The following is a 25,489-nucleotide window of genomic DNA, read 5'->3' on the forward strand; positions in this document are numbered from 1 at the left end:
AAAACAGCTAAAAAAAAGCAAGATGTTTTCAAATCAGTACATTGAAATTAAATCACTATAAATTTTCCCTGCGTTTACTTATAGCATATAAACTCTTCTACAAATGAAAGAGAAAAGAGGCAGAGCAGTATTAACTATGTGCTAGTTCTAGTGGTCAGAAGTGAGGAGAAACCATCCAATTGTAGCTTCTCAATCTCTTTTAATTAAAATATCATGAAAATATCTTCCTCCTTTTCTGTCTATTCTGTTACCTGGAAGGTCAAATATTTTATCATATATTTTTCTGATATAAATTTCCTAAATGTTGAATATCCTGACTTTTTCCATAGTTGGAAACAGAAGTAAAGCATTTTCTAAAATACTAGAATGTTTTGCTTTCAAACTTTCTAATGTATCCTTAATCACATAATCCCTTAGAACTCCAAGACAGCTCATTATGTAACATATACATACATGCAGATAGATGATACATAACATCAACCAAAAATACTTTAAAATTTCATTTTTGTAAAACAGAAATAAAATAAAAATTGTCATTATTTTAGAAATCAAAATACCTGTCACTATTTTAGAAATCATTACATCTTATAAGAAGTCTATTTAAATGTAATTACATGTGTTCACACACTGAAAGCCGCCTATTGAGTGGATTAATTAGTGGGGCTAGAGATAAATGACTGTTGGTGAAAATCTTCTATCAGGAGAGATAGAGGACTCCATTGTTTTTGAGTATAGCTGACTATCCCCCCAATCAAATAACTTAAACACAGTGATTAACAGAGCTTATGTGAGAAGAGCCGACTCTGCGAACTTTTAGGTATTACTTTAAAACCAAATGAAAAGCAAATTTCCAGAAGAAAATTCAGTTTATCCAATGTTTTAATTTGAGGGTGGGTATAAACTTCTGCCTCACTGACTACAATGACAAACTAGATTTCTAAGCATTAGAAATTGCCTTTATATTCTGCAACCTTTCCTAATCTACCTATTATTTCTTTAGCCTCCATTAGGATTCACTTGATACCCATACTTTTTATTAAGAAGCCTATCTAGAAAAGTTGTTGACACCAAAGAGTGTCTCTTATAGACAGAGCACTTAACTAAACACTTTCCAGAAAAAAAAAAAAAAAAAAAAGTGTTTTCAAGGAAGCTTGGGTCCCAGATGTCCACCAAAGGTGAAATGCATTAATTCATCCATTTTGTTAAATAATGTGCCAGGAAATGTGAAGAATTCTACAGTAAACAGAAGAGATAAAAAAAATCTCTGAATTCAGTAGCTTATGTTTTAGTATGTTAGATCCACCCATCAGAAGTTTAGAGAGTAAACCTAGAGTAGAATTGACTGCTTACTGGGGATACCGAAAAGGTTTATCTATTCTCATGATGGTTCAGGGGACATTTGCAGAAATCTAACACATGGTTTACTATTGCGTTTACCATTTACAAGAACCCTGACCAGCCTGACCAACATGGAGAAATCCCATGTCTACTAAAAATACAAAAAATTAGCCAGACACGGTGGTGCATGCCTGTAATCCCAGCTACTTGGGAGGCTGAGGCAGGAGAATCGCTTGAACCTGGGAGGTAGAGGTTGCAGTGAGCCGAGATCATGCCATTGTACTCCAGACTGGGCAACAAGAGCAAGACTCCATCTCAAAAGACAACAAACAAACAAACAAACAAAAACCCCTGAGAATATATATTATGCTCTTTTTACAACAACAAAAAAAAACTGAAAAAAAGTATTTGATAACAGTGCAAGACAACAGGCAAGTAAGTTGTAGTGGAAATGCTAATCTAAAGTTCTAATTCCATAAATGGAGTTCATTCCATTAGCCTACAGCTCAACTAAGCCTAGCTGTAATGGTCCTCCCAAATTCTGCCACACTCTTAAAAGTCCTTAAAAGAGTCAGAGGGTAAGTGAAGGCTGATTAAAAGAAAAGCATACATTCTCTTCAAAGCAGAGTCCTGTGGTTGGCATCCTCAAAACAAGCTTTGAATCAGTCCATTCCTCTTTCTCCATTGGGTAGCCAGTAATAGGTCACTCTAATCAACTCTTTATTCAACCCTCCTCTCTATTAGAAATCACAACTCACCAAGCCCATCCAGCAAAGCTAACTCAATCACCCTCCCATTCCCCCACAGCACTGAGGCATGTTTACAATTGCAAATAAGAAGACAGGGTACAATTGGCAGTGCAGAGCCTCTAAATATAACACCATAAAGACTCAGGCAACAACTGAAATAGAAATACAATATTCTCTATGCTGATGGGCACTTCTTTACTTTCCATTTGTAGCAAGAAAATTGACAATACCATTTAAATAAAATATGTGCTTGTATTCACTTTTGCAAAAACTTTAATTGTTCACCTCCATCTTTGTAAACTTAGCAAGACTTCAATAGTTTCATTTAAGAATAACTTGTGGTTGATAGGTTTTCTTAGTGCTTTAAGACTGTAATTATATTCCTTTCCTCAAATCTCCCCCAAACTACACATAATACACATTGAATAACAGTGGAAATGTACTTATACTGATATTTTTGAATTTTCATATACAATTCTTTCATTTAGGCTACTATCCATACTATCATTATAAGAATGAGTCTGTTAAAATATGTTCCAACTAAAGCTTGGTGAACTTTGAATGCCAGATAAAAATCATTCTCTGAAGCTAATGAAGACAGAAACTCTGCCTGTAACAATATTAAGTTTGTTTTCTCTGGTGATTCAGAGAAGTGAGCAATCTGTCAGTAATACATTGAGTGAAATTACTTGTCTTGGAGGAATAACTGCTGACAGTCACTTTATCTCAGGGCTGACCCAAACAACTTCCTGCTGACAAACAAATTACTATGTCTAACTTTGAAAAGGTAACTAGCTTGTTTTAATTTTGATTGGTCCCTTACATTCAGCCCCATCCTTCATTGTATTTAAAAAAAAAAAGGCAACAAAAGTGTTTTGGGGGGATAGGTTTGAACTTAAGTAAGAGAAAACAGTAAGAAAAGAATAACTCTATTACTTGATGCTAAGAAAAAGAACTGATATGCTTCTTTCCAAGACTGTTATGTGGATGTAACTGGTAAGCGTGTCTACCCAACATTAAGACTGGCAGTGCCGCCAGTGACTGACTGCGTGAGTGAACACATTACTGAGACAGTATTGTAGGAATTAATTTTCTTCAATAAAGTGATTTTTAAGGCTCATATATTTCACAATCTAAACATATGTCACTGTTTCATAAACAAAATAAATGGATTAAAATAATACATTACCAATATGCTGACACATGGAGATATTTTAATTAGAAATTCTTAAGCTGTGTGATATTTAACTGCTGTATTTGCTAAAGAGAAGCATGCATCATTTAATAAGAAGGCATGAGACAGGTGTATCACTTTGCATATGGTACCAGATTTTGTTTAATATAAGCTACAACTATGAGGCAACACTACTCCCCATTAAAAACAAAACAAAACAATACTAAGGATCTATCATATTGAAAGTAATCATATAAAAGTAATAAATACACTGAAGCCCCCTTTTCATTAAAAAAAAAAAGTCATCCAGAGCTTAGTTCCTGAGGCAATATTTCTTCAGAAACAATCTAACATCATCACTATTTAAAGGCTAAATTTACATGAATGCCTGATTATACTGGTTCCCTTTCCTTAGCATTCTTTTTGACTTACTTAAGGACCAATGCTAACATAGCTGAAGAAAGCAAATGGCAACTGGTCCTGAAATTTATACGGGTGAGAGAATTGAAATAAGCAGCAATATAATATATTGTTTACTGTAGCAAATGCCCTCTGTTCTCTAAAGGTCAAAAGCATTGTAACCTTAGAGTTACAGTTTCTGATTGTTCCCAGGGTTAAATACATTATCAAAATTAATGGTTCAAACCCCTCAACCTTCAGATATATGAGTATTCATGCCTGCATCTGCTGAACTCTTCAACTAAAAATAGCACTCTTTGGCCTTCTTTCTCCTAATATTGTGCCCCTGAGAAAGAGAAAATCAAGCCTTAGATCACCACAGTAGTATTTTAAAAAATGGTCTTTATGGAATCTTCCTTATTTTAAAGAAAGAAAGTAATGGCATATGCTAATATAAGGGGAGTCTTTCCATTTTAAATAGCTTTTCTCTACCTGATAACAAAATTTCAGGGCATACTTAATATATACCAAATGTTGTCAATATTTACTCAGGCTCATTAATTTTAGAAATGATAACCTTTGAAGGACAATTAACTGTAACATGAGGTAGAGGACCAGTTCTGAGTAATGCATGGGGTGAGGTGGGGTGGCGAAGTATATGTGTTATAAACTTTTCCTCCTAAGAATCTCTGTTTAGAAATAAAACCAGTTAATATAATTGTAATGCTTTTTTAGCAGCAATAGTTTATCAGGATCATGTTTGTTGACAGACTGTGACATTTTAGCTTGTCAAAGGAAGGGAGAAAACCCTAGCTAGAAAAGAAAGCAGATTCTAATAGCAATAAAGCAAGATATTATTAAAATTTCCCTCTACGCCTGCTCAAGATTTAAAATGTTACTATCTAGCAGCTTAGACATGGGTGTCCTACTATACTATTCATTGATGTCCCAATAAACATGCTACACTCAGACCAGGAAAGTTTGGGAAACCTGCCTTTCAAACAAGGTCAATCTTTTCTACCCAGTGTCCACATGAGCAAACAGATCAAAGGTTTCCTGAGATGCAGGAAAAAGGTGCAAAAACAGGAGGCAATGGAACAGAGCAAGAATAAGCAAAAACTGAGGATACAAAACCAGCCAAACTTAAAATGCAAAGCTGTGAAGGCTCTTGCATTATTGGTTTCCCCGTTTAGCCTAATTGAAATGACAGACATGTGACATATGCTATGCTTCTAGATCAGCATCACTATGGCACTACACAGCTCTGACACTCCTATGCATGGCATCACGGTTTCCAGAAACCCAACAGAAGCCAGATTTGACACATCAGGGATCCATGATGGTGTGGGACTAGGGATTGTGAGGTGGGAGAGAAGCCAACCTAAGTGAAAAATTAGGCAAAAAAAGAGACTGAGTAGAAACCTGGCTAAGGGAAGATTGACGGGATATAACATAACACCTCAACAGAAAATAGAAGTCCAACAGGAGAAGATGTTCTTGAGTTTGAGTCAAGGCTACCTGATCTCACATTCTTCCAGGCATTTAAAAGTTTCTCAAGCTGACTGTCCTGAGTGGATAAGCTTGCTAATTGTCATCACACAAAAACTTGTTCCTAATGTCCAGTAATCTCTTTTCAGCTCTCCTGGGCATAGTAGGTTTTCAGATCGTCCAGAAATGTGGTACTCTCTCTACAGCCAAAAGAAAAGCTTAGAAAAGAAATTTCTTCTGTCTGTATAGGAGACAGGAGATGCTCTTACAGTAAGTGTCTAATCATGTCTGAGTGGAAACCCTCTGTCTACCTCTCATGTCAAAGCAAAAGGAAAGAAGGAGGCAGTTAACAAGCTCTGGAACTTTACCTGAGGCTACTTCCAAGGGGGTCTTTGGTCTTGTCTCTTCCTTCTTCTTAGCAGTGATCATTTCCTATTATTTTCCAAAAAGGTAGATTCACAAGCAGCAGAAAAGGTAATGTAAAAGGGACCTTTTATTGACTACATAGCGTTTGAGCTACACAGACCAGCAGAGCCAACAGAAGCTGAATGTGCATCTTCATCTTACTAGATGCAATTATTTTCATTTTGGGGTTGAGTTTTCCATCCTAGGTTACAATATAAAATTTGGCATTATATCTAACCCCCAAAATTAAAGTGTGTTTCAGTCTGAGGTAACCTGTATTCACTTTTTAAAAATTCAACAGATAGCTGGAAATTCTCCCATATGATAGTCCCAGTGAGGGACCCCAATGATGCAGAAAAGGAATCAAGCATGAAATTGGAGAGAGGAGGACTTGGTCTTTATAGAAGAAAAGGTCTTGGTTTTCATAAGCCATCTTCTCTCAAGTGTTAAGAATATCCCAAAAACACAACAAAGGACTCTACTAGAAGGCGAAATATGAAAAGAATACTACAGGGAAAAAGCAACCATCAAGGCCCAGGCACCCATCCCTATTTCATTCTGAGAAAACTAGGTAGGTAGAATTAGAAATCCTGGGCAATAACCTTGATTCAACAAACATTTTATATCTTTGGCTAAATAACTTAACCTCTCTGAACCTCAGCTACTTTATCTATAAAAGCAGAATTACATTTGATTAAATTAGGGTTATCCTATGGTCAAATAAATTTTTTAATGTTTAAGTTTTTTTAAAAAAATACTATATGACAGTATACATTAGAAAAGGTAAAAGAGTGAGGGAAGAAAGATAGTTTTGAAGACACTTATAATGTAAAGCTTTTGCCTGAATATATATGGCAAAGAACAACCTTAATTCAGGGGCATTGCTTTGGGATTTGCTTTTTTCTCTGAAAGAAAAGGAGCAAAACAAGAGCCTTTTTAGGAATGAGAAAAAGGAAATGATTAGGTTTAGTGTTTAGGCTGAGTGCCACTTTAAAAAAAAAAAAAAAACCTAGAGTATGACTGAACAATGCAGTCCCCCACCCAATGAAGCACCAATGGAAGCATTCATACCTCAATCTGTTTGTGGTTGTAAGAGTGGCCACCACCATGTTCAAAGGTATCCAAATTCCTGCCAAAACGGTCACTTAAGCCCTTTAGCCTTGGATTAATTTGTGGGTGGGATACATGACCCTTCTGTTTAGTAGCATATTCAGAAAAAAAAAAAAAAAAAAGACAAAACATACTGTCAGAACTCATGAAACAGGATCATATTTCTAAATCCAGGGTACCGAGCACATCAAAAAATAGAAAGTAGAAAGTTTAAGACTCAGTTTCTTTCTTTTACAGAAACTTGGTTATAGTATCAGTGACACTGATTTCTTGTTTCTGCCTCTGACTCAAGAAGATACTCAATAGCACAGCTATAGGAAAAGGAGAAATATACTAGGTTTATAAGAGTGAGGGTTCTTTTTAGACTTGCACCAACTACAGAGGTTTCGGAGTTAGTAGTGTGGAAGGTGAAAGTTTGCAAGAGAGGTGAGGTTGCTGCTTCTCTTAGGCAAAATTTCTGCCTCTGCTAGGCAGCCTATAATGGGTTACATCTTTATAGCTTCCTGGATCATGACTCATGACAAAATTTCTCAAAGTATTGCAAAATTTCTTTATTTGAAGATCCAACCGGAAACATTCAAAATGATGTTTTTTCATGATACAATAGTTGTACACTTTTTATGTTCAAGTCACATATAGAATAGCAACACAGAAATAAAACACTTCACCAGATGCTATTTTGTAGATTATTTATGAAAACTCAAAAATAACTACAGTATATTTTAAAAATAAAAACTATATTTAATAAAACTTTCTACTATATTTAATTCAAGTTGTTGATTATCATATATTCTCTAAATATTCAAATACTGAATGTTTGACTTATTTTAATGATCTCATCTTTTTGTTTTTATTAATACAAATATACACTCATAATCAAAGTCAACCTCCTTTCAAATGGTAGTAGTAGAAGTGTATAATGACCACCTATTTCTATTCCAAACTTATTTTACTGTGAAGAAGATAAGGTGTAAATGATTTTTCAATCAGTTTCCAAAACATTTTCTCCCCAAGTTTAGCTTTATAAATATGAAACACCAATGCAAAATTAATCAGACACTATGCCCTGACTCTTGATCTTAGAAAGGATAAGGATACACATATTAGGAGAAATGCATTTACATTTTACCCAATAATTATTATGTAATTTGAGAATAACAACCCTTTATTCCATGAGCTACAAGAAGGAAAAATATCCAACATCATTTTTTGTATGTTACATGTAAAAGCTAATCTGGACATAAGTGGAGACACAGATGAAAAACTGACAAGGAAAAAGCTAACATAGATGCAGTAACAACTAGCCATTGACACTAAAACTATTAACTCATCTGATAGAGAATACATAGTATTAAGTCATAATGTGATTTTTTTTTCCTTTAAAAATATTGAAACTGGCAGTTTTCTCTTTTATTTGCATTATGGTAAGCACATAAGGTGTTAATCCTTCTGGGCTATGCTTAAAAAATTATTTAACATTCAGGCCATTATTTAGCATACAGCTGGTTAGCAGTTTTCTACTAAAGTACTGGCTCATATCCCACATTTTTTTCTTCTGGCACTTACCTGGAGCTGTAAAGGGCTGAGTCCAGAAGCAGCAGCAGCTGCCATTGTTGATGGAATGAACTGTACAGGGTAGTTATCACCTGTCGGAAAGAACAATGCATACAGGTTTAGACAATGCACAGGGAATTGCAGCAGGCAAGTACAAACATGGTCCTTGGATTGCCTGAGCTTTACAACATTGCTCTAAGCCCAAACATCTGCAGAAACAAAAGGCTTAGTTGGGCACAGACTTGCAGTGCTGCCTTGGAACTTTTTGTTAACAGATAGCTGGTAGGCAAACTGGCAAAACATGAATATGATGTTAAAAAAATTAAATGTGCAATTCAAGCATGTTCACTCCATTACAAATCTTGTAATACATCATTTTTAAGAATAAAAAAATATCTTAAAGCTAGGCTGACACTGAGTATACTGGGAAAGCATTGAGGCTTTTATATTAGAACAACAAAAAGTTTTGGCTTGGTAGGCAAGGCAGAGTATTAGAGTCCAAAAAGGGTTCTGAGCTATTGACTGTTTGTAATTCTACACTTTATTTTATTAGACAAATTTAAAAATTAAAAAATACAACCTCTTCAATATGATAGGGCCGAGAGGATAGCGAATCTTATCTTCCAGCATTCTGTGAAACATCTGGTATCCCCATAAGTGTAGAAACCATGTTTTTCTGAATTAACCTTTGTTACTGAACTGGTGGATCCTAGTACAGAATGATGCATACTAAGTACTTATGAAACATGTTTCAATGATGCTTTGATTAAATAACTACACATTTTACATGTAATATCTGTACTAATGCCTGGTAAAGATTGAACGTGGTTCAGCAGAGATGAATGCTACATCTGAGTGTGTTTCTAACTTCAGATTATTCCTAAAAAGGGAGACAGAAGTACCTTCTGTGACCTAAGAACACAGGCTGTGTGCAGCAACCTGAAGAACCAAAAGAAAGTAAGAAGGAATATATCATGACAGTGATAACTAAAACAAAAATTAGTACATGTGGATAAATTACACGATATCAGTGATTTAATGGAGTATCACTTTGGCTTCAGCTACTTACTTAAAGTCAGTGTTATGTACTATCTCTAGGCTATATTTTAATAGGCTGTTCCTCCACACATTTTTGACATTTATAAAAATCATGCTGTTTTGCATGAACTTTTCCATAGTGAAAGCTGAATGTAATAATGAATATACAGCTAGAAAGAATCTCAGTAATAAAGGGAGTCAACTGGAAAGCAAACTTTTTTTTTTTTTTTTCAGTATGGACACTAATACCTGTAGCCTTCTTGGTGCCTCTGGTTCTTGGGAACTCATCCTGCTTGCCACATGAAGTGCTACTCAGCTGGTCCAATGTAAATGTTAAGTTGCTTTCACTTTTAACAAATTGTTAGCTTCTAATCTACACAGTCTCTTTGCATCATATCCATAATACCTCATCAGACCATTGAGCACAGTTTGTGCTTGTACACAGTCCAGTAACAATTGGCTTCTGATTGCATATGAAGCACTGCTACAATGCATTCACTAACATTATATTGTGTAGGTCTCCTATGGAGTAATGTTCAAAATATCTGATCTTGTTTTTCTCCTTCTATGAGGTTGATTTTGGTTTGCAGTACTACATGAGCCTTTTAAAAAACATAACTAGGCCTAATTATTTTTATAGTAAACGAATGTCACTTTATGCTTAAATAATTCTACTGATCTTCTTGATATTTAAACTAAATTATCTAAAGAAAGAATATCCTAATCTAAGTCAAATAGTATTTCTTTGGTAGATATAAAGTTTTTTAAAAAAATCTCAAAATGATGCTGAATTAATGATGCTTCAAAAATAGGGGGAAAAATCACCATTCTAACTGGACTGCCTCCTGGAACATTTTAGAGCTGTTCTTTCTTTAAATATCATGCATTATTCATACTAACTCTAAACCACAACCCCCCTCCCTGTAAGTTTAATACCAGTTGCTTTATTTGTACTAAAATATTTTTCATGTCAAACATATTTAAAAAAATCAAACTCTAAAAGAATTCCCTGGGGCACTCCTTTTTAAATAGCTGTCATGCTTCTATGCTATGAAATAGCTTTTTTTTTTTTTTTTTTTTTTTTTACAGTTTTTGGCTTGCCAGCTAATTTATTACTATCTCTACCACACCCTATAGTACTTTCCAGCTCACCTGCTGGCTACAAACAGCTTTCTTTCCACTGCTGACAAGCATATTTTAAAAACATTTTTAACTTTCATCTTGTTTTGAATCTGTATATCTGAATATAATCTTTAGAAAGCTATTTCTCCATAACATATCATTGTTTCAATATTAACAGTAAAAATGAATACATTAGAGCAACAGAATATATATCAGGGAATGATTAGAAGAAAGAGAACAAGAAAAAGACAGGAGGGGTAGAAGATGAGGGAGAAGAGAGGAATTACAAGTAGAAAAGAACATTTTAAGAGAGAGGGATTTAAAGGTATTGTGAAATTTTGTTTTTTAATAACAAAGTCACATGTTTCCCCTATGCCACTGTAATTTTCTGTGTAAGTCAATCAAGAAAAAGTTCTCAGTTCCTGACTTGGCAAGGAATCAGTCAACATGTTGTAGCAATTTTTTTCAAATTTGTCTCTGGGTCTGAAATGCTTTCATGAGGACCCATTCTTTTAAAATTTGGACATGGAAGGTGAAGCTTGTTGAAACAGGTTGGCTTTATGCGCTACTGTAATCTGGCCCTTGCTACCTCTAGTGTAAGAAGACAGACTTCAAAAACCAATTTGAGAAATAATGTCCATTCTGTAAATCCATTTTTCCAGCTTTCCAAATATTGCAACTGCTGTTTTTATCTTGTTCTGTTTTTATCAGAACAAATATAAAGTAGGATTTAAAACATGGAAAATTTGCTTGACGTTAGCTTCACTTGCCAGAATAGGCAGCGTTCCTTTGGAATCAAAGCATCAAGAGTCCCTAAATGAGAGAAAATAAATTCTTAAATTTTCATAGAAACTTACACGAAGCAGAAACTTAGTAAAACTTAATGGCAGGAGAAGGGGAGCTTCTACTAACAACCTATGACCCACTAGATTCAGGCTACCTTCTGCAAGAATACTTTCTATTTGAATAATTCAGATATGAAGTCTATCTTTTTTTAAAAAGAGAAAGCCAAAAATCCCTTGGGTAAAAGTCTGTCCATTTATTTTCATTCTTCAGAAAGACAAGTAACTGGGATAGTTGCAATACCCTGAGATAATAACTTCAGATATTAACACATTGAAGAAATAATTTAGAAAGTTTGGAAAAAGGAGGAGGAGGAGGAGAAGGAGGAGAGAGAGAGACGAGAGAGACAGAGACAGAGACAGACAGAGAGAGACAGAGAGAGAGAGAGAGAGAGAGAGAGAGAGAGAGAGAGAGAGAGAGAGAAACAGAACTAGAAGACAGGACTCAAAAGATTCTTCAGTAACTACCCCGAAGTAGGAATTCAGTCTCATTTCCCAGCCTCCAAAACTGAAGAAAAATGTGTTATACATCCCCAACTAACTAAAAAATGATTGTGTGCTAGAATCATTAAATAAGTTGCCAAACAACTGTAGAGCCCACCTTTATGAGCTACAGCCATTCTTGTTACAATATGAACATATTTGAATTGCAACCACTAATACAAACTTGAACATACCACTTAGCACGGGTCTTGCCTGGATGCATGTATTTGGTATAGCAAAATATTACAACTATTCTATACTCTAAGGAATGTCATACACTGCAGTAAATGTTAGCAGGTAATAGGTGACACATTTAGACCTTTAAAAATAAAACAAAAGCTTCAATTTGTTCTGAAGACAAATGAAAAATAAAATTAGCAAGGATTATATATATTGCTGAGATCACTATGTTATTTCTCCTGCTAAATTTCTCCCCTTTTCATCAGAATAGAACAATAAGGAAGAGTCTTGATCTCAGAATTTCTTTTACGATCATCTGCAGTGTTTTGTCTACCTTTAAGAAAGCTAAGAATCAAGGCTCAATCTTACTTTCTTCACTTATTTCACAGCTGCATCCAAACCCTTGACCAATCAATCATCTGAAAATCTGTGGAATTTGTCACAATAGCAATTAAATAAGTGAGTGTGAATGAACTCCCATAAATTCATCCCCACTACATAAAATCAATTTTTAAAATCCTCGGTTTCATACGAGGGATGCAAGGATGGTTTAACATAAGTAAATTAATAAATGTGACACATCGCATACACAGAATTAAAAACAAAACTCACATGATCATTCCAATAGATGCAGAAAAAGGATTTGACAAAATCCAGCATCACTTTATGATTAAAACCTTCAGCAAAATTAGCATAGAAGGGACATATCTTAAAGTAATAAAAGCCATCTACAATAAACCCGCTGCCAAAATTATACTGAATAAGGAAGAGTTGAAAGCATTCTCCCTAAGAATTGGAACAAGACAAGGATGTCTACTTTTACCACTTCTATTCAAGATAGTACTGGAAGTCCTAGCAAGAATAATCAGACAACAGAAAGGAAGAAAGTGCATCCAAATCAGTAATGAGGAAGTCAAAGTGTCACTGTTTGCTGGTGATATGATTATATACCTAGAAACCCCTAAAGACTCCTAGAACTGGTAAATGAATTCAGCAAAGTTTCAGGATACAAAATTAATGTACATAACTCAGTAGCTCTGCTATACACCAACAGTGACCAAGATGAGAATAAAATTAAGAACTCAACCCCTTTCAAAATAGCTGCAAAAACAAAATAAATAAATTAATAAATAAATTAATTAATTAAATAAAATACTTAGGAATATACCTAACCATGAATGTGAAAGAACTCTACAAGGAAAACTACAAAACACTGCTGAAAGAAATCATAGACGACATAAAAAAATGGAAACACATCCCATGCTCATCGATGGTTAGAATCAATATTGTAAAAATAACTATACTGCCAAAAGCAATCTACAAATTCAATGTGATTCCCCTAAAAATACCACCATCATTCTTCAAAGAACTAGTAAAAAGAATCTTAAGATACATATTAAACCAAAATGAGCCTGCATAAACAAAGACAGACTAAGCAAAAAGAACAAATCTGGAGGTATCACATTACCCAACTGCAAACTATACTAGAAGGCCATAGTCATCAAAACAGCACAGTACTGGTATGAAAATAGACACATAGACCAATGGAACAGAATAGAGAACCTATAAATAAAGCCAAATACTTAGAGCCAACTAATCTTTGACAAAGCAGACAAAAACATAAAATCTCTATTCAGCAAGTGATGCTGGGATAATTGGCAAGCCACACCTAGAAGAATGAATCTGGGTCCTGATCTCTCACCTTATAAAAAGATCACCTCAAGATAGATCAAAGACATAAATTTAAGACGTGAAATCATAAAGAGTCTAAAAGATTACATTGGAAAAATCTTTCTAGACATTGGCTTGGGCAAAGACTTCATGATCAAGAACCCAAAATCAAATGCAACAAAAACAAAGATAAATAGCTGGGACTTAATTAAACTAAAAGTCTTCTGCACAGCAAAATAAATAATCAGCTGAGTTAACAGACAACCAGCAGAGTGGGAGAGAATCTTCACAATCTATACATCTATCAAAGAACTAATATCCAGAATCTACAAAGAACTCAAACAAATTGGCAAGAAAACAAACAAACAAACGATACCATTAAAAAGTGGGCTAAGGATATGAATCAACAATTCTCAAAGGAATATATACAAATGGCCAACAAGCATATAGAAAAATGCTCAGAATCACCAATCGTCAGGAAGGTGCAAATGAAAAGCACAATGGAATACCACCTCACTCCTGCAAGAATGATCATAATAAAAATATCAATAAATAATAGATATTGGCATGGATGTGGTGAAAAGGGAACACGTTTGCACTGTTGGTGGGAATGTACATTAGAATAAACACTAGTTTGTAGTGTGAAAAAGAGTGTGAAGAGTCCTTAAAGAAGTAAAAGTAAACTTACTGTTTGATCTAGTAATCCCACTACTAGGTATCTACCCAGAGAAAAAGAAGTCATTACATGAAAAAGATACTTACACATGCATGTTTATAGCCACAAATTGCAACCACAAAAGTATGAAACCAATTCAAATGCCCATAAATCAATCCATGGATAAAGAAAATGTGATTATATATATACATTATATGTATGTACATGCACCATGGAATACTATTCAGCCATAAAGGGGAAAGAATAATGGCATTCACAGCAACCTGGATGGAATTGGAGACTATTATTCTAAGTGAAGTAACTCAGAAATGGAAAACCAAACATCATATTCTCACTCATATGTGAGAGTTAAGCTATGAGGAATGCAAAGGCATAAGAATGACACACTGGACTTTGGAGATTGGGGTTAAAGGTTGATGGGTGATGAGGCATAAAAAACTACACATTAGGTACTGAGTATACTGCTTGGGTGATGGGTACACCAAAATCTCAGAAATCACCACTAAAGAACTTATTTATGTAACTGAACACCATCTGTTCCCCAAAAACCTATTGAAATATAAAAAATGACAAAAATAAAAATTAAAAAGTAAAAAACCCTCAAATTTCATGCCTTCATGATAGTTCATCAATGATATAGCCTCCATATACAGAGGCAAATACAGTAAAAATTATTGACCTTTATAAAACTAGGTTAGTTTACACAGGTGAACATAATTTCTTCCTGGACCCAAGCACTCTGATTTAAAATTAGGGTGGTAATCAGAAGAACCTCAGAAATGCATTGACTCTAAGTAGATAGATTTAATTAATCAAGTATTAAAATAGCAGTTCATACCTCTGCTTTGAAATACTCTGGAAGAGACAGAAATGAATGGCTTTATAAGATGTCATTTGCATAACACCACATGTAAAAAAATTACATTTTATTCACTGAAAAAAGTCATATTTTCTTAAGATCACACACACTTACACCAAGGCCCAAAGAGTATGAAATATCACATCAGAGAATTTCAGTGTGAATTCTATCTCCAGTATTTCTAGACGTGGAACTCTTGGAAAAATTAACTTTTTTGAGTATCAGTTTCTTATTTTCTTTTAATTAGACAGATGATATCATTTATTGCCACTTATGTCTAAGAGTTGTTATGAAAATTAAATGAGATTTTACACACACACACACACACACACACACACACACACGGGTTGGGGTTATCTTATAATGGTGCTCAATATATGCTAACAAAAACAAAGAAATTAAACAGAAACACTGAATAATTACACAATTGTAACAATTGTACATTAACCAATTTAACACCTAGAAGAAATGGACAAATACCTTAAAATATGCAAATTACCCAACTCAAGAAAAAATAGAAGACCTCAACAGACCTATAACAAGTAAAGACAGTGAATTAATAATCAAAAACCTCTCAATAAGAAAAAGCCCTGGCCTAGATGGCTTTACCAGTGAATTCTGCCAAATGTTTAAAGAAGAATTAGTATCAATCCTTATCAAACTCTTACCAAAAAAATGAAGAGAAGGGAGTATTTCTAATTTAATTTATAAGGCTAACATTATCCTGATACCAAAACCAGATAAAGCTATCACAGGAAAAGAAAATTACAGTCAAGTATCCCATATAAATATAGTTATAAAAATCCTCAACAAAATATTAGCAAAACAAATCCATAGCATATTAAAAGAATTGTTTACCAGGACAAAGTGGAATTTATCCCAAGAATGCAAAGGATTAAATCAGTGCCAAGCATTACATTAATAGAATGAAGGGGTGTTGTTCCCTTCCCTGTGCCCAAGTGTTCTCATTGTTTGTCGCCCACCTATGAGTGAAAACATGCAGTAGGTGGGGATGTGAAGGGGACGTGAGGGGAGGAATAACACTGGGAGAAATGCCTGATGTAGGCAACAGGGGAGATGGAGACAACAAACCACCATGGCATGTATGTACCTATGCAACAATCCTGCAGGATATAGGATGTGTACATGTACCCCAGAGCCCAAAGCACAATAAAAAAAAAAAAAAAGAATACGAAAAGAAAAATAGAATGAAGGGGGAAATAAACCAAATGATCATCTCAATTGACACAGAAAAGTCATCTGACAAAAATCTAATATTCTTCCATCAAAAAAGTTCTCAGAAAACTAGTAATAGAAGAAAAAGGCTTCAACATGATGAAAGTTATTTATAAAAAGTCTACAGCTGGCCAAGTGTGGTGGCACGTACCTATAGTCCTAGTTACTTGGGAGACTGAGGTAGAAAGATTGCTTGAACCCAGGAGTTCAAGCTGCAGTGAGCTATGATCATAACTCTTTATTACAGCCTGGACCCTGTTTGTTAAACAAACAAACATCTACAGCTAACATCATACTCAATGGTAAAAGACTGAAAGCTTTCCCCTTAAGACCCAGAACAAGACAATAATGCTCACTTTCACTGCTGCTATTCAACATTGCAGTGGAAGTGCTAGCCACTGCTATTAGACAAGAAAAAGAAATAAAAGGCATACAAATTGGTAAGGGAGAGATAAAACTATATTTTCAAACGATGCAATTCTATATATAGAAAATCCCAAAGAATCCCTGAGAAAGCTATTAGAGTTAATAAACTCAGCAAAGTTGCAGAGTGTAAGATTAACATACAAATATCAGCTGTGTCTCTTAACATCAACAATGAACAACCAAAAAGAAAACTAAGAAAACAATTTCATTTACAAGATTATTAAAAAGAAGTAAACTTAGGGATAAATCTAATCAAGGAGGTAAAAGACTTGTACATTGAAAACTATAAAAAAATTGTTAAAAGAAATCGAAGATAACATAAATAAATGAAAAGGCATCTGTGCTCATGGGTAGGAAGGTTTAACACTGTTAAAATGGCAATACTACCCAAAGCAACCAGCAGATTCAAAGCAATCCCTATCAAAATTACAACAACCTATTTCACAGAAAGGGAAAGGCCAATTCACAAATTAATACAGAATTATGAGAGGTCCCAATAACTAAAACAACCTTAAAAAGAAGAATAAAGTTGGAAACTCACAGTTCTAATTTTACCACAAAGTTACAGTAATTAAAACAGGATGGTACTGGCATAAGGACAGAGATAGAGATAGAGACAGAGAAAGATAGAGATAGAGATAGAGATAGAGATAGAGATAGAGATAGAGAAATATAGATATGTACCAGTGAAATATAATAGAACATTCAAAATTAAAACCTGTACATATATAGTCAACTGATTTTTGATTTTTGACAAAGGTGCAAAAACCATTGAACAGGAAAAGGATAGTCTTATCAACAAATGGTGAGGGGAAAACTGAACATCAACATGCAAAAGATGTAAAACAATCAAAAAAGGTTTTACCTTAGACCACATACAAAAATCAACTCAAATGGATCAAAGACATAAACTTAGAACCTAAAACAATAAAACTCTTAGAAGAAAATGCAGTGGTAAATCTTTATGACTTAGATTTGGCAATTATTTCACTGCTATACCATCAAAAGCACCAGTATCAACAGAAAATGGATAAATTGGACTCCATCAAAATTAAGAACTTTAGTTTATCAAAAGATACTATTGAGAATGCTAAAGGACAAATTACAGAATGGGAGAAAATATTTGTAAATCATATATCTGATAAGGTATTAATATCCATAATATACAAAGACCTGAAACTCAACAACAACAACAACAACAACAACAAAATCCAACTCAAAAATGGACAAACTATTTAAATAAACAGTTCTACATAGGAGATATACAAATGGCCAATAAGCACATGAAAAGATGATCAGCATCATAAATCATTAAGCAAATGTAAATCAAAACCACAGTGAGATACTACTTCATATCTACTGCGATGATAATAATAAATTTTAATGGAAAATAACAAGTGTTAGCAAGGATGTGAAGAAGTGGGAATCCTCTTAAATATCTGGTGGGAATATGAAATGACATGGCTACTGTGGAAAACAGTTTGGTGGTTTCTAAAAAGTTTAAACATACAACTGCATATAATCCATTAATTCAACTCACAGGTGTATGTCCAAAAAGATTCAAAGTGGGGACTTCTATAACCATGTTCATAGAAGCATTATTTATAATAATCAAAAGGCAGAAACAACTTAAGTGCCTATCAACAGATGAACAGATAAAATATGGCATACATATACAATAGAATATTATTCAGCAATAAAATTAATTTTGATATATTCTACAGTATGGATGGACCTTAAAATATTATGCTTACCAAAATAAGCCAGACACAGAAGGATAAATAGTGTATGAGTCCAATTATATGAAGTATCCACAACAGGCAAATTCATAGAGAAAGATAATAGATAGAGATTACCAGAAATTAAGGGTAGATGGATAGAGAGAATTATTAATTAATGGCTACAGCATTTTTGTTGGGGATGATGAAAAAGTTCTGAGTATGGATTGTGGTGTTTGTTATACAATACTGAAAATATATTATTGCCACTGAGTTATATACTTACAAATAGCAGAAGGATACTATGACTCAGTCTAACACTCAGGTTTTGGGCCGCACTTCTAACGGATAAGGGTGTAGTTTAATGGACTAAAGTTAGTTTCACCGTCAGACTTTACTCCCAATCTTAGTGTTTTATCATTTTCAAAGAACTTTTATATATTTTACCAAATTTAGTTTTCACACTCACATGGAGTAGTGGACAAATCATGACACATTTATTAGATGAGAAAAAAGTGAGGTTCAGCAAGATTAAATGACGTGTTCAAGTAAGGATGAAATAAAATAATCCATGTGAAATATTAAGCACAGTATTTGGCACAGTAATCATTCAGTAAGCTTTAGCTAGTGAGTAAATGGAAGACCCAGGATCAGGGAGACATCCTGTTCCTAGGAAACTTCAAGGGTACTTTCTAGCAGCAATCATTTAAAAAATTCCAACTACATAAAGCAATGGGTCATCTAAATCAACTCTGAAGTATGAAGGAGGCTACTCACTGTTTTTATTTTTCAGGCAAGCTAATCTTGATCTGCTATATACATTGGCAACTATGAAAGAGGCTTTATCTTTTAATTTTCTCCAACATTTCTGCTCAAATGTATCTATCATACTCATAATTGCTGCATCTCTCTGTATCACAGTGTGAAAGAGCAAAGCAACCAGAAGTCTATAGTTTATTTTTCTGAGCCCTAATCATGAGTTCCTATCCAGAAATATGTCTCTAATTATAGAACTTGTAAAATGATTTTTTAAAATTAGGGATTAAAACTCAATAAAGCTATTTCTAGAGAGATCAATCTGAAAGATGCTGTCCTGGAGCTGCACAATCCCTGTGGGCAACATGCCCCTCAGCAAGAGGTAGGAGAGCTTGCCTGGTGTTTACTACATTCTGGGACTCTGAATGCCCAAAGGTGCAGGTAAAATCATGGGGTGGGGAGTGGAGGCCAATAACTGAATGTATTTGTTTACACTGTCTTAACATGGATTCAGAAACAGTCAGCTTTAACAGTGAGGATCACGCCAAGGTGTTCCTTGCTCTCTGGAAATCAAGACAATTATTCCATCAGCTGTAAGCACAAACGCTATGAAATCATTTCAGATATGGGAAAGTGGAAAGGGAAAAAAAAGGGAAATTTTCTTTTTTAATTTATAAAGACCAAGGTAGCACTTGTTCATCCTGTTGTTAAAGGAACCAGAACATAAATTTATGCCAGCACTTCAAGGTTTTCTTTCAAAAATTTCGTCATTGTTGTCTCACATACATTACTTTTTTAATTTTTTTTCTTTTCTTTCTTTTCTTTTCTTTTTTTTTTTTTTTTTGAGACAGGGTCTCACTCTGCTGCCAGACTGGAGTGCAGTGGCACAATCATGGCTTGCTTCTGCCTCAACCTACCAGACTCAAATAATCCTCCCACATCAGTCTCCTGAGTAGCTGGGATTACAGGTGCACACAACCAAGCTTGGTTAACTTTTTAATCTTTTTAGAGACAAGGACTCATTATGTTGCCCAGGCTGGTCTTGAACTCCTGGGTTCCAGTGATCCTCCAACTCCTCAGCCTCCCAAAGTGCTGGGATTACAGGCATGAGCCTCCACACCCAGCCCTCACATATAATCTTAAGTGAAGTTACCATAGCTCAGTTTGGGGCAAAATAAGTTGTATTGTACTTGTCCAGTTTCCAGTCCAATAGCAGTCTCTTCACTTAATTCACGTGAATGATCAAAACACTGCATAGATTGATTAAGTCTTCTGAGGATGTAATTTCTCTACTAATAGCATAAGAACATACCATTTTAATCAATTTTAAATGTATTTTTCATATACAGCAAAGACTAGATTTGCCAAACTATTGAAATAATTAGAGTTCTGATTAATTAAATTGTCTGACATAATGTAGGAGTGACACGAAAGTAAACACTTTTTTACCAACCTTGCTTGCAATTAAAATTCTTCCTACATCTCCAAACCCATTGTCCTGCCTTACTCAAAAGAGGTTAGCCAACATAATCAAATACAGCTTTGTTACCCTAGGACACTAACTCTAAGCTGCACTTTGTTCAATGGGAGTAACTAGTTTCTGCACAATATTGTTCCAGTTTCTCCAGTTTTCTCAGTTAAATTTTGTAATCTCATTAATGCTGTTTGAGAAGCTTTGAAAAATGGTCTAAATTCATTAAACATATAACAGGATCTTCCCCCATGAAAAGTGGCAGTATTGTTTTAACAAAATCAGGCAAGTAATATAGTTACAAGATGTCTGTGTCTAACAGAAAATAAGACCCATACATGATTTTGAAATGTGAGTCATATTAACTTTAAAAACACTGAAGTCAAATGGAAAGTTTCCACATATAGTTCATTTAAAATGTTTCTGGGACTGGTACAGGGGTGTCAAACTCAAATTTAGAATAGAACAGTAGTGAACTTGGTTTACTTCAATGTTCCAATGGAAGTCGAAATGAAGAAATAGTTTCCAATGACATAGAGATGACAACCAATGCACTGAAAAAAAAAATTCTCCTTCCTTAATATAGATGCCAATTTCATAGGAGGTAAGTATAACTTGTTCTAAAAATCATGCTTTAGAAAAATGAATTTTTAATAATTTTCATGACATAATTTTTTCTCAGATGTCCAAAAACCTTTTGGTAATATGAGTGTGGTTCATTTATATGTAAGGAATTTTTGGACAGCCCTTAAACTCACCAATCCCTTAATATCTCTATTCCTTGAATAATTTGTGTTTTGCCACAGACATCCTACCTTTTCTTACAAAGAAGTTCTGTATCGAATGCAAAAGAATAAGCAATGGCAACAAGCAATTAGAGCAGATGCTAAAATTCACTAGGCTTATTTTTATGCTATTTAGTAAGCTTCCTTATCCAGAATTTTAGTAAAGTAATTTATGTTTTCTTATTGCTTTAAGCATATTAAAATGCCTTTGTTCACTTTATAAACCACATACACAAAGAAAATGCTGCATGCAGATTTGTTGTACTCAGATTTGATGGTTAATATAATCAGGTTAATATGTTAAAAAGAACTTGACACAGAAATTATTAATGAGTAGAACAAGGTCACTACTTCTGAGCTGAGGTCACTTACAAAGAATGCATAAATGAAATTAAGGTTGACTTTTATTTACTTGACTATCTTCTTACATTGGATTCCTTTGGAAACATATCTTTAAACATTTAAAGCCCTGTTTACAAGGAGGCTCTGAAAGAAGCTTCAAACCATTATGCCCCTAATTGAATTCCCCAGGAGTCCAGTAAACTCAGAGGAATAAAGAAAAATCATAATATTTGCTAAATCATCTTAAAACATATTTAACTGCAAGGTTACATGACCTTTTTTTGAGATTTAAAAATGAATTTAAAAATACTGGATACTTCATTATTTAGATGAAAATAAAGAACAATTTTACCTACCAGTGGTAAGCTAATTAAATCAGTCCAGTTTTAACTATTTTTCTAGGAGAAGTCTGAAAATGAACAATAACATTTTATACTGTATGTGATCACCTTCCCAGAGCATAACAGCTTTCACAAGGAGAGAAGGATCTTTAACCAAAAAAAATTATTCAGTAAAATATGGGAGACAGCTGACAAAAACATTGTAGTCCCCAGGAGAAGCAGTATCTTATCTGTGAATTCAAGACAAACTCAAGTGGAAGAAGAGAAAGTAAAAGTTTTTAGCAACCAATTAGTTTATTACAATGCCTGCTCTTCCCAATTCTAATTTTACTTTAAAATATGCTTTTATGATAGTTTTATTCATAGTTCCCTTGCATGCTCCTGTGTTTGTTGTGAGTACTAAGCAAAAACATGTGGATCTGAGCATTTCCAAAAGAATGTTAAATCCCTCTCTACTTACCTGGTTTGTATGTTATTCCAGGGGGGAAGAGGAATCCCTGTTGGGCAGCAGCAGCTGCTGCCAGGGTCCGCTGGTCATGTGGAAAAATTGGGATCATGAGCGGAGGCATGTGACCCTGAACCTGCTAAACAGAAGAGAGCCTATGATCAGACAGGGAGCAAATGTATGCCAAGAAGAATTTGTTTTTCACTCCTGGTGGTGTGCTGGTACTCACATAGCCACCTACCTCTAACCTCATTCCAAATCTGCACTCTGCGAAAATTCAGTTAAAATTCACCAAATCCCTTTTCTGAGATGCTAATAGCATACCGAAGACATAACTTCATTGTGAATTTGCCTCATCCCTGCTTCCACCAAACTGTAGCAATGGTTTTCTTTTCTCTTGACTTTTTCCCTTTTATTTTTTCTTTTAAACAAAGAACTAGAAGAAATAAGTTTGCTTCTTTTCTAGCACTGTGCAATGTTAGAGGTTTTGCCCTTTCACCTGCTTTGCATTCTGTGCTTTCTTTCAAAAACAGTATTTAGTATCCCTGGTCAGAAAATAATGTCTAATTGTTATATATTCTAAAAGCTGTATCTCCCCAGTTTAGGTATCTTATTTCAAAGCCTCACTGCATTATGTTAAACATATAGCTCTTCAGATTTAAGGCTACTACATCTTGGCTCCCAATTAAACTAATATTCTTTGCCATACACACCTCGATGTAACATATAAATTGCTTGTCTGGCTAAGCAGTTTTACAGCTTTATGCACTACCATGTAGCTCAGTAATTATGGAGTTGTATTCAGAGAGCATTTCATAATAAATCCTACTATATCAAATTTCATTTGACCTCAATAAATGAATCAAAGAGCACAAAAATGCAAAATAGAAAATCTTTACTCTATATCAGTATTTGTATTCCATATAAAGAAAATAAGAGCTATGACAGAATCATGCTTGTGAAAATTACATTTTAATTTCCTAGCTTCCTTCTTTACTCTATGAATGCTGTCCAGATTCCAGGATAGCATGACAGGAAGGTTTTGTCCTGGTTTTTAGGGCACAATTTTATGGGTTGAATACAGGACTTTTCTTATTTAAAGATCAAAACTAAGATATACCAAAAGAAATTATCTTTAAGTTCTAACAGGGTATTTAGCCTTTTTACTGGTATAAAAGGACTACATTATATCTTATTTAAGATACAAACCTTTACCAGTAGTTCTTCCAACCCCAAACCCTTCCCCTGTCTAAATTCCTAAATCTTCTCTTTAGGCAAAATTCCATACACTGGCTGATGACCCTGTTTAATCAGCACTGGCTTGCCTTGTCCTGTCCCTGTTCCCTTCATAGCCAGGGACACAGTGCAAAAAATGCTTCTGTGTGGGTCTAAGAGGTTTCATTTACCAACAGCTTTTCTCTAGGGAAAGCCCTAAGATGTGGGTTAATAAAGGGCAAGCAAAAAATAAACACTTTACAGGATTTTTCTGAATTCATTTCTCAGGAAAATCAACTTATAATAAAAAGGTCTTTGTGCAATTACTACCTTGCCAGTGGGGCGTGAAAGAAACTAGCTTTGAGCAGCTATTTCTTCCATTTTAGCTGAGGTAAGCCCAAGTTGCGTACATTGGAGTACAAACTAAGCCTGCTTAAATTGGAGCTGATCCCCTAGTGCCCAGGTCTTGCCTTTAACCCTAAAGAAAAGCACCAGGTTTGCTGCTGAACTCTAGCTTGTTGTACCCTGATGCAAACTTGAGATATCAGAGACAAGGTCACTGTTCTATGCCAGAAAATAAAACACAGTTATTTTGTATGGGTTACAATTGTTTGGTGCAAGAGTACATCAAAGAAAATAATTTCATTTTCCTCCAGAAAAATGGCCCTAATATGTACATAACATATAGCACACATGGCTTACATTCTAAAAAGGGAGAATAAGAAAGTGATGAGTCTGGATATTATATTCATTTATTATTTCTTCTATTTCATAAATATTATGTTATTATTGAGAAGTAGCCAAAGATGTTTGAATACGTAGCTTGAGAGATAAAAGAGGTAAGGTTATCTTCAAATATTTGAAAGAATGATGTATGGAAGAAGGATTGGTTAAGACTGAATGGTTAACAGAGGGAGAACTAGGCCCCAAAGAAGAAATTTCATGGAAATGAAATGCAAAGAAGAACTTTCTAGTAATAAACTATTCTATAGTCACTCTGATTAAAGAGATGTTATATATCCTTTCCCTAGAGATGGTCAAGTGAAGAAAGGCTGTATAACCCCATATGTTAGAGATATTTAAAGCAAATACATAACTAAAAACCTGATTATATAATAACTGTTAGGGCCTTTCCAACTTTATAATTCTATGATTGTTTAAAAGTCAACATTAAGACGATAGTGTGATTACAGTCATTCCTTCATTCATTCATTCATGGGTGCCTATAAAGGCCTTGCTGGTAAAAAAATCTAAACTCAAATCTATATGCTACTATTTTTCTTGACTGTGTAATCCTGAACAGTTACTTAATTGTTCTGAGTATATTTCTTCATTTATAAACTGAAGCTTATTATACTACCTTACACAACTATTATGAGGACTAAACAATAAAAGTAACTCTCATGGCACAGTACTTGACATAATAGTAATGCAATGTCACAGTAAATCCTTGTTGGATTCTTGCTCTTTTCTTATATGGTTTCCATATTCAGGACTCAAAAATTTTCAAACTGCTGATAAAATGAGCAATATAAAAGCAATAGTTGATCTTACTCATAACTCTAATTTAAGAAAGAAACATGACCCGACTAAATAATTCAGTTTGGCAGGCAGAGGCTTGTCATGCTTAGCAGACAATATGCCTCACAGAGAATTATCCTATCCC

At 34.4% G+C, this 25,489-nt stretch overlaps 1 protein-coding gene across 33 annotated transcripts in view; it reads right to left on the bottom strand.

Moving 5' to 3' along the window:
- The window catches only part of SOX6 (SRY-box transcription factor 6), a 785,339-nt gene that overhangs the window by 121,745 nt on the left and 638,105 nt on the right, over positions 1 to 25,489 (bottom strand). For 24 of the 33 annotated variants that reach the window (XM_074401148.1, XM_074401147.1, XM_074401149.1 and 21 more), the window contains 3 exons: positions 22,624 to 22,747; positions 8,230 to 8,309; positions 6,625 to 6,747 (listed from right to left, as the gene is read on the bottom strand). In XM_074401148.1, coding sequence (XP_074257249.1) covers positions 6,625 to 6,747; positions 8,230 to 8,309; positions 22,624 to 22,747 — 327 coding nt within the window. The remainder of the gene's footprint in view (positions 1 to 6,624; positions 6,748 to 8,229; positions 8,310 to 22,623; positions 22,748 to 25,489) is intronic. The other 9 variants (XM_074401168.1, XM_074401144.1, XM_074401165.1 and 6 more) reach the window with 3 other exon arrangements.

This window comes from Saimiri boliviensis, chromosome 6 (genome assembly GCF_048565385.1).
Source record: "Saimiri boliviensis isolate mSaiBol1 chromosome 6, mSaiBol1.pri, whole genome shotgun sequence".
NCBI classification, from domain to species: Eukaryota; Metazoa; Chordata; class Mammalia; order Primates; family Cebidae; genus Saimiri; species Saimiri boliviensis.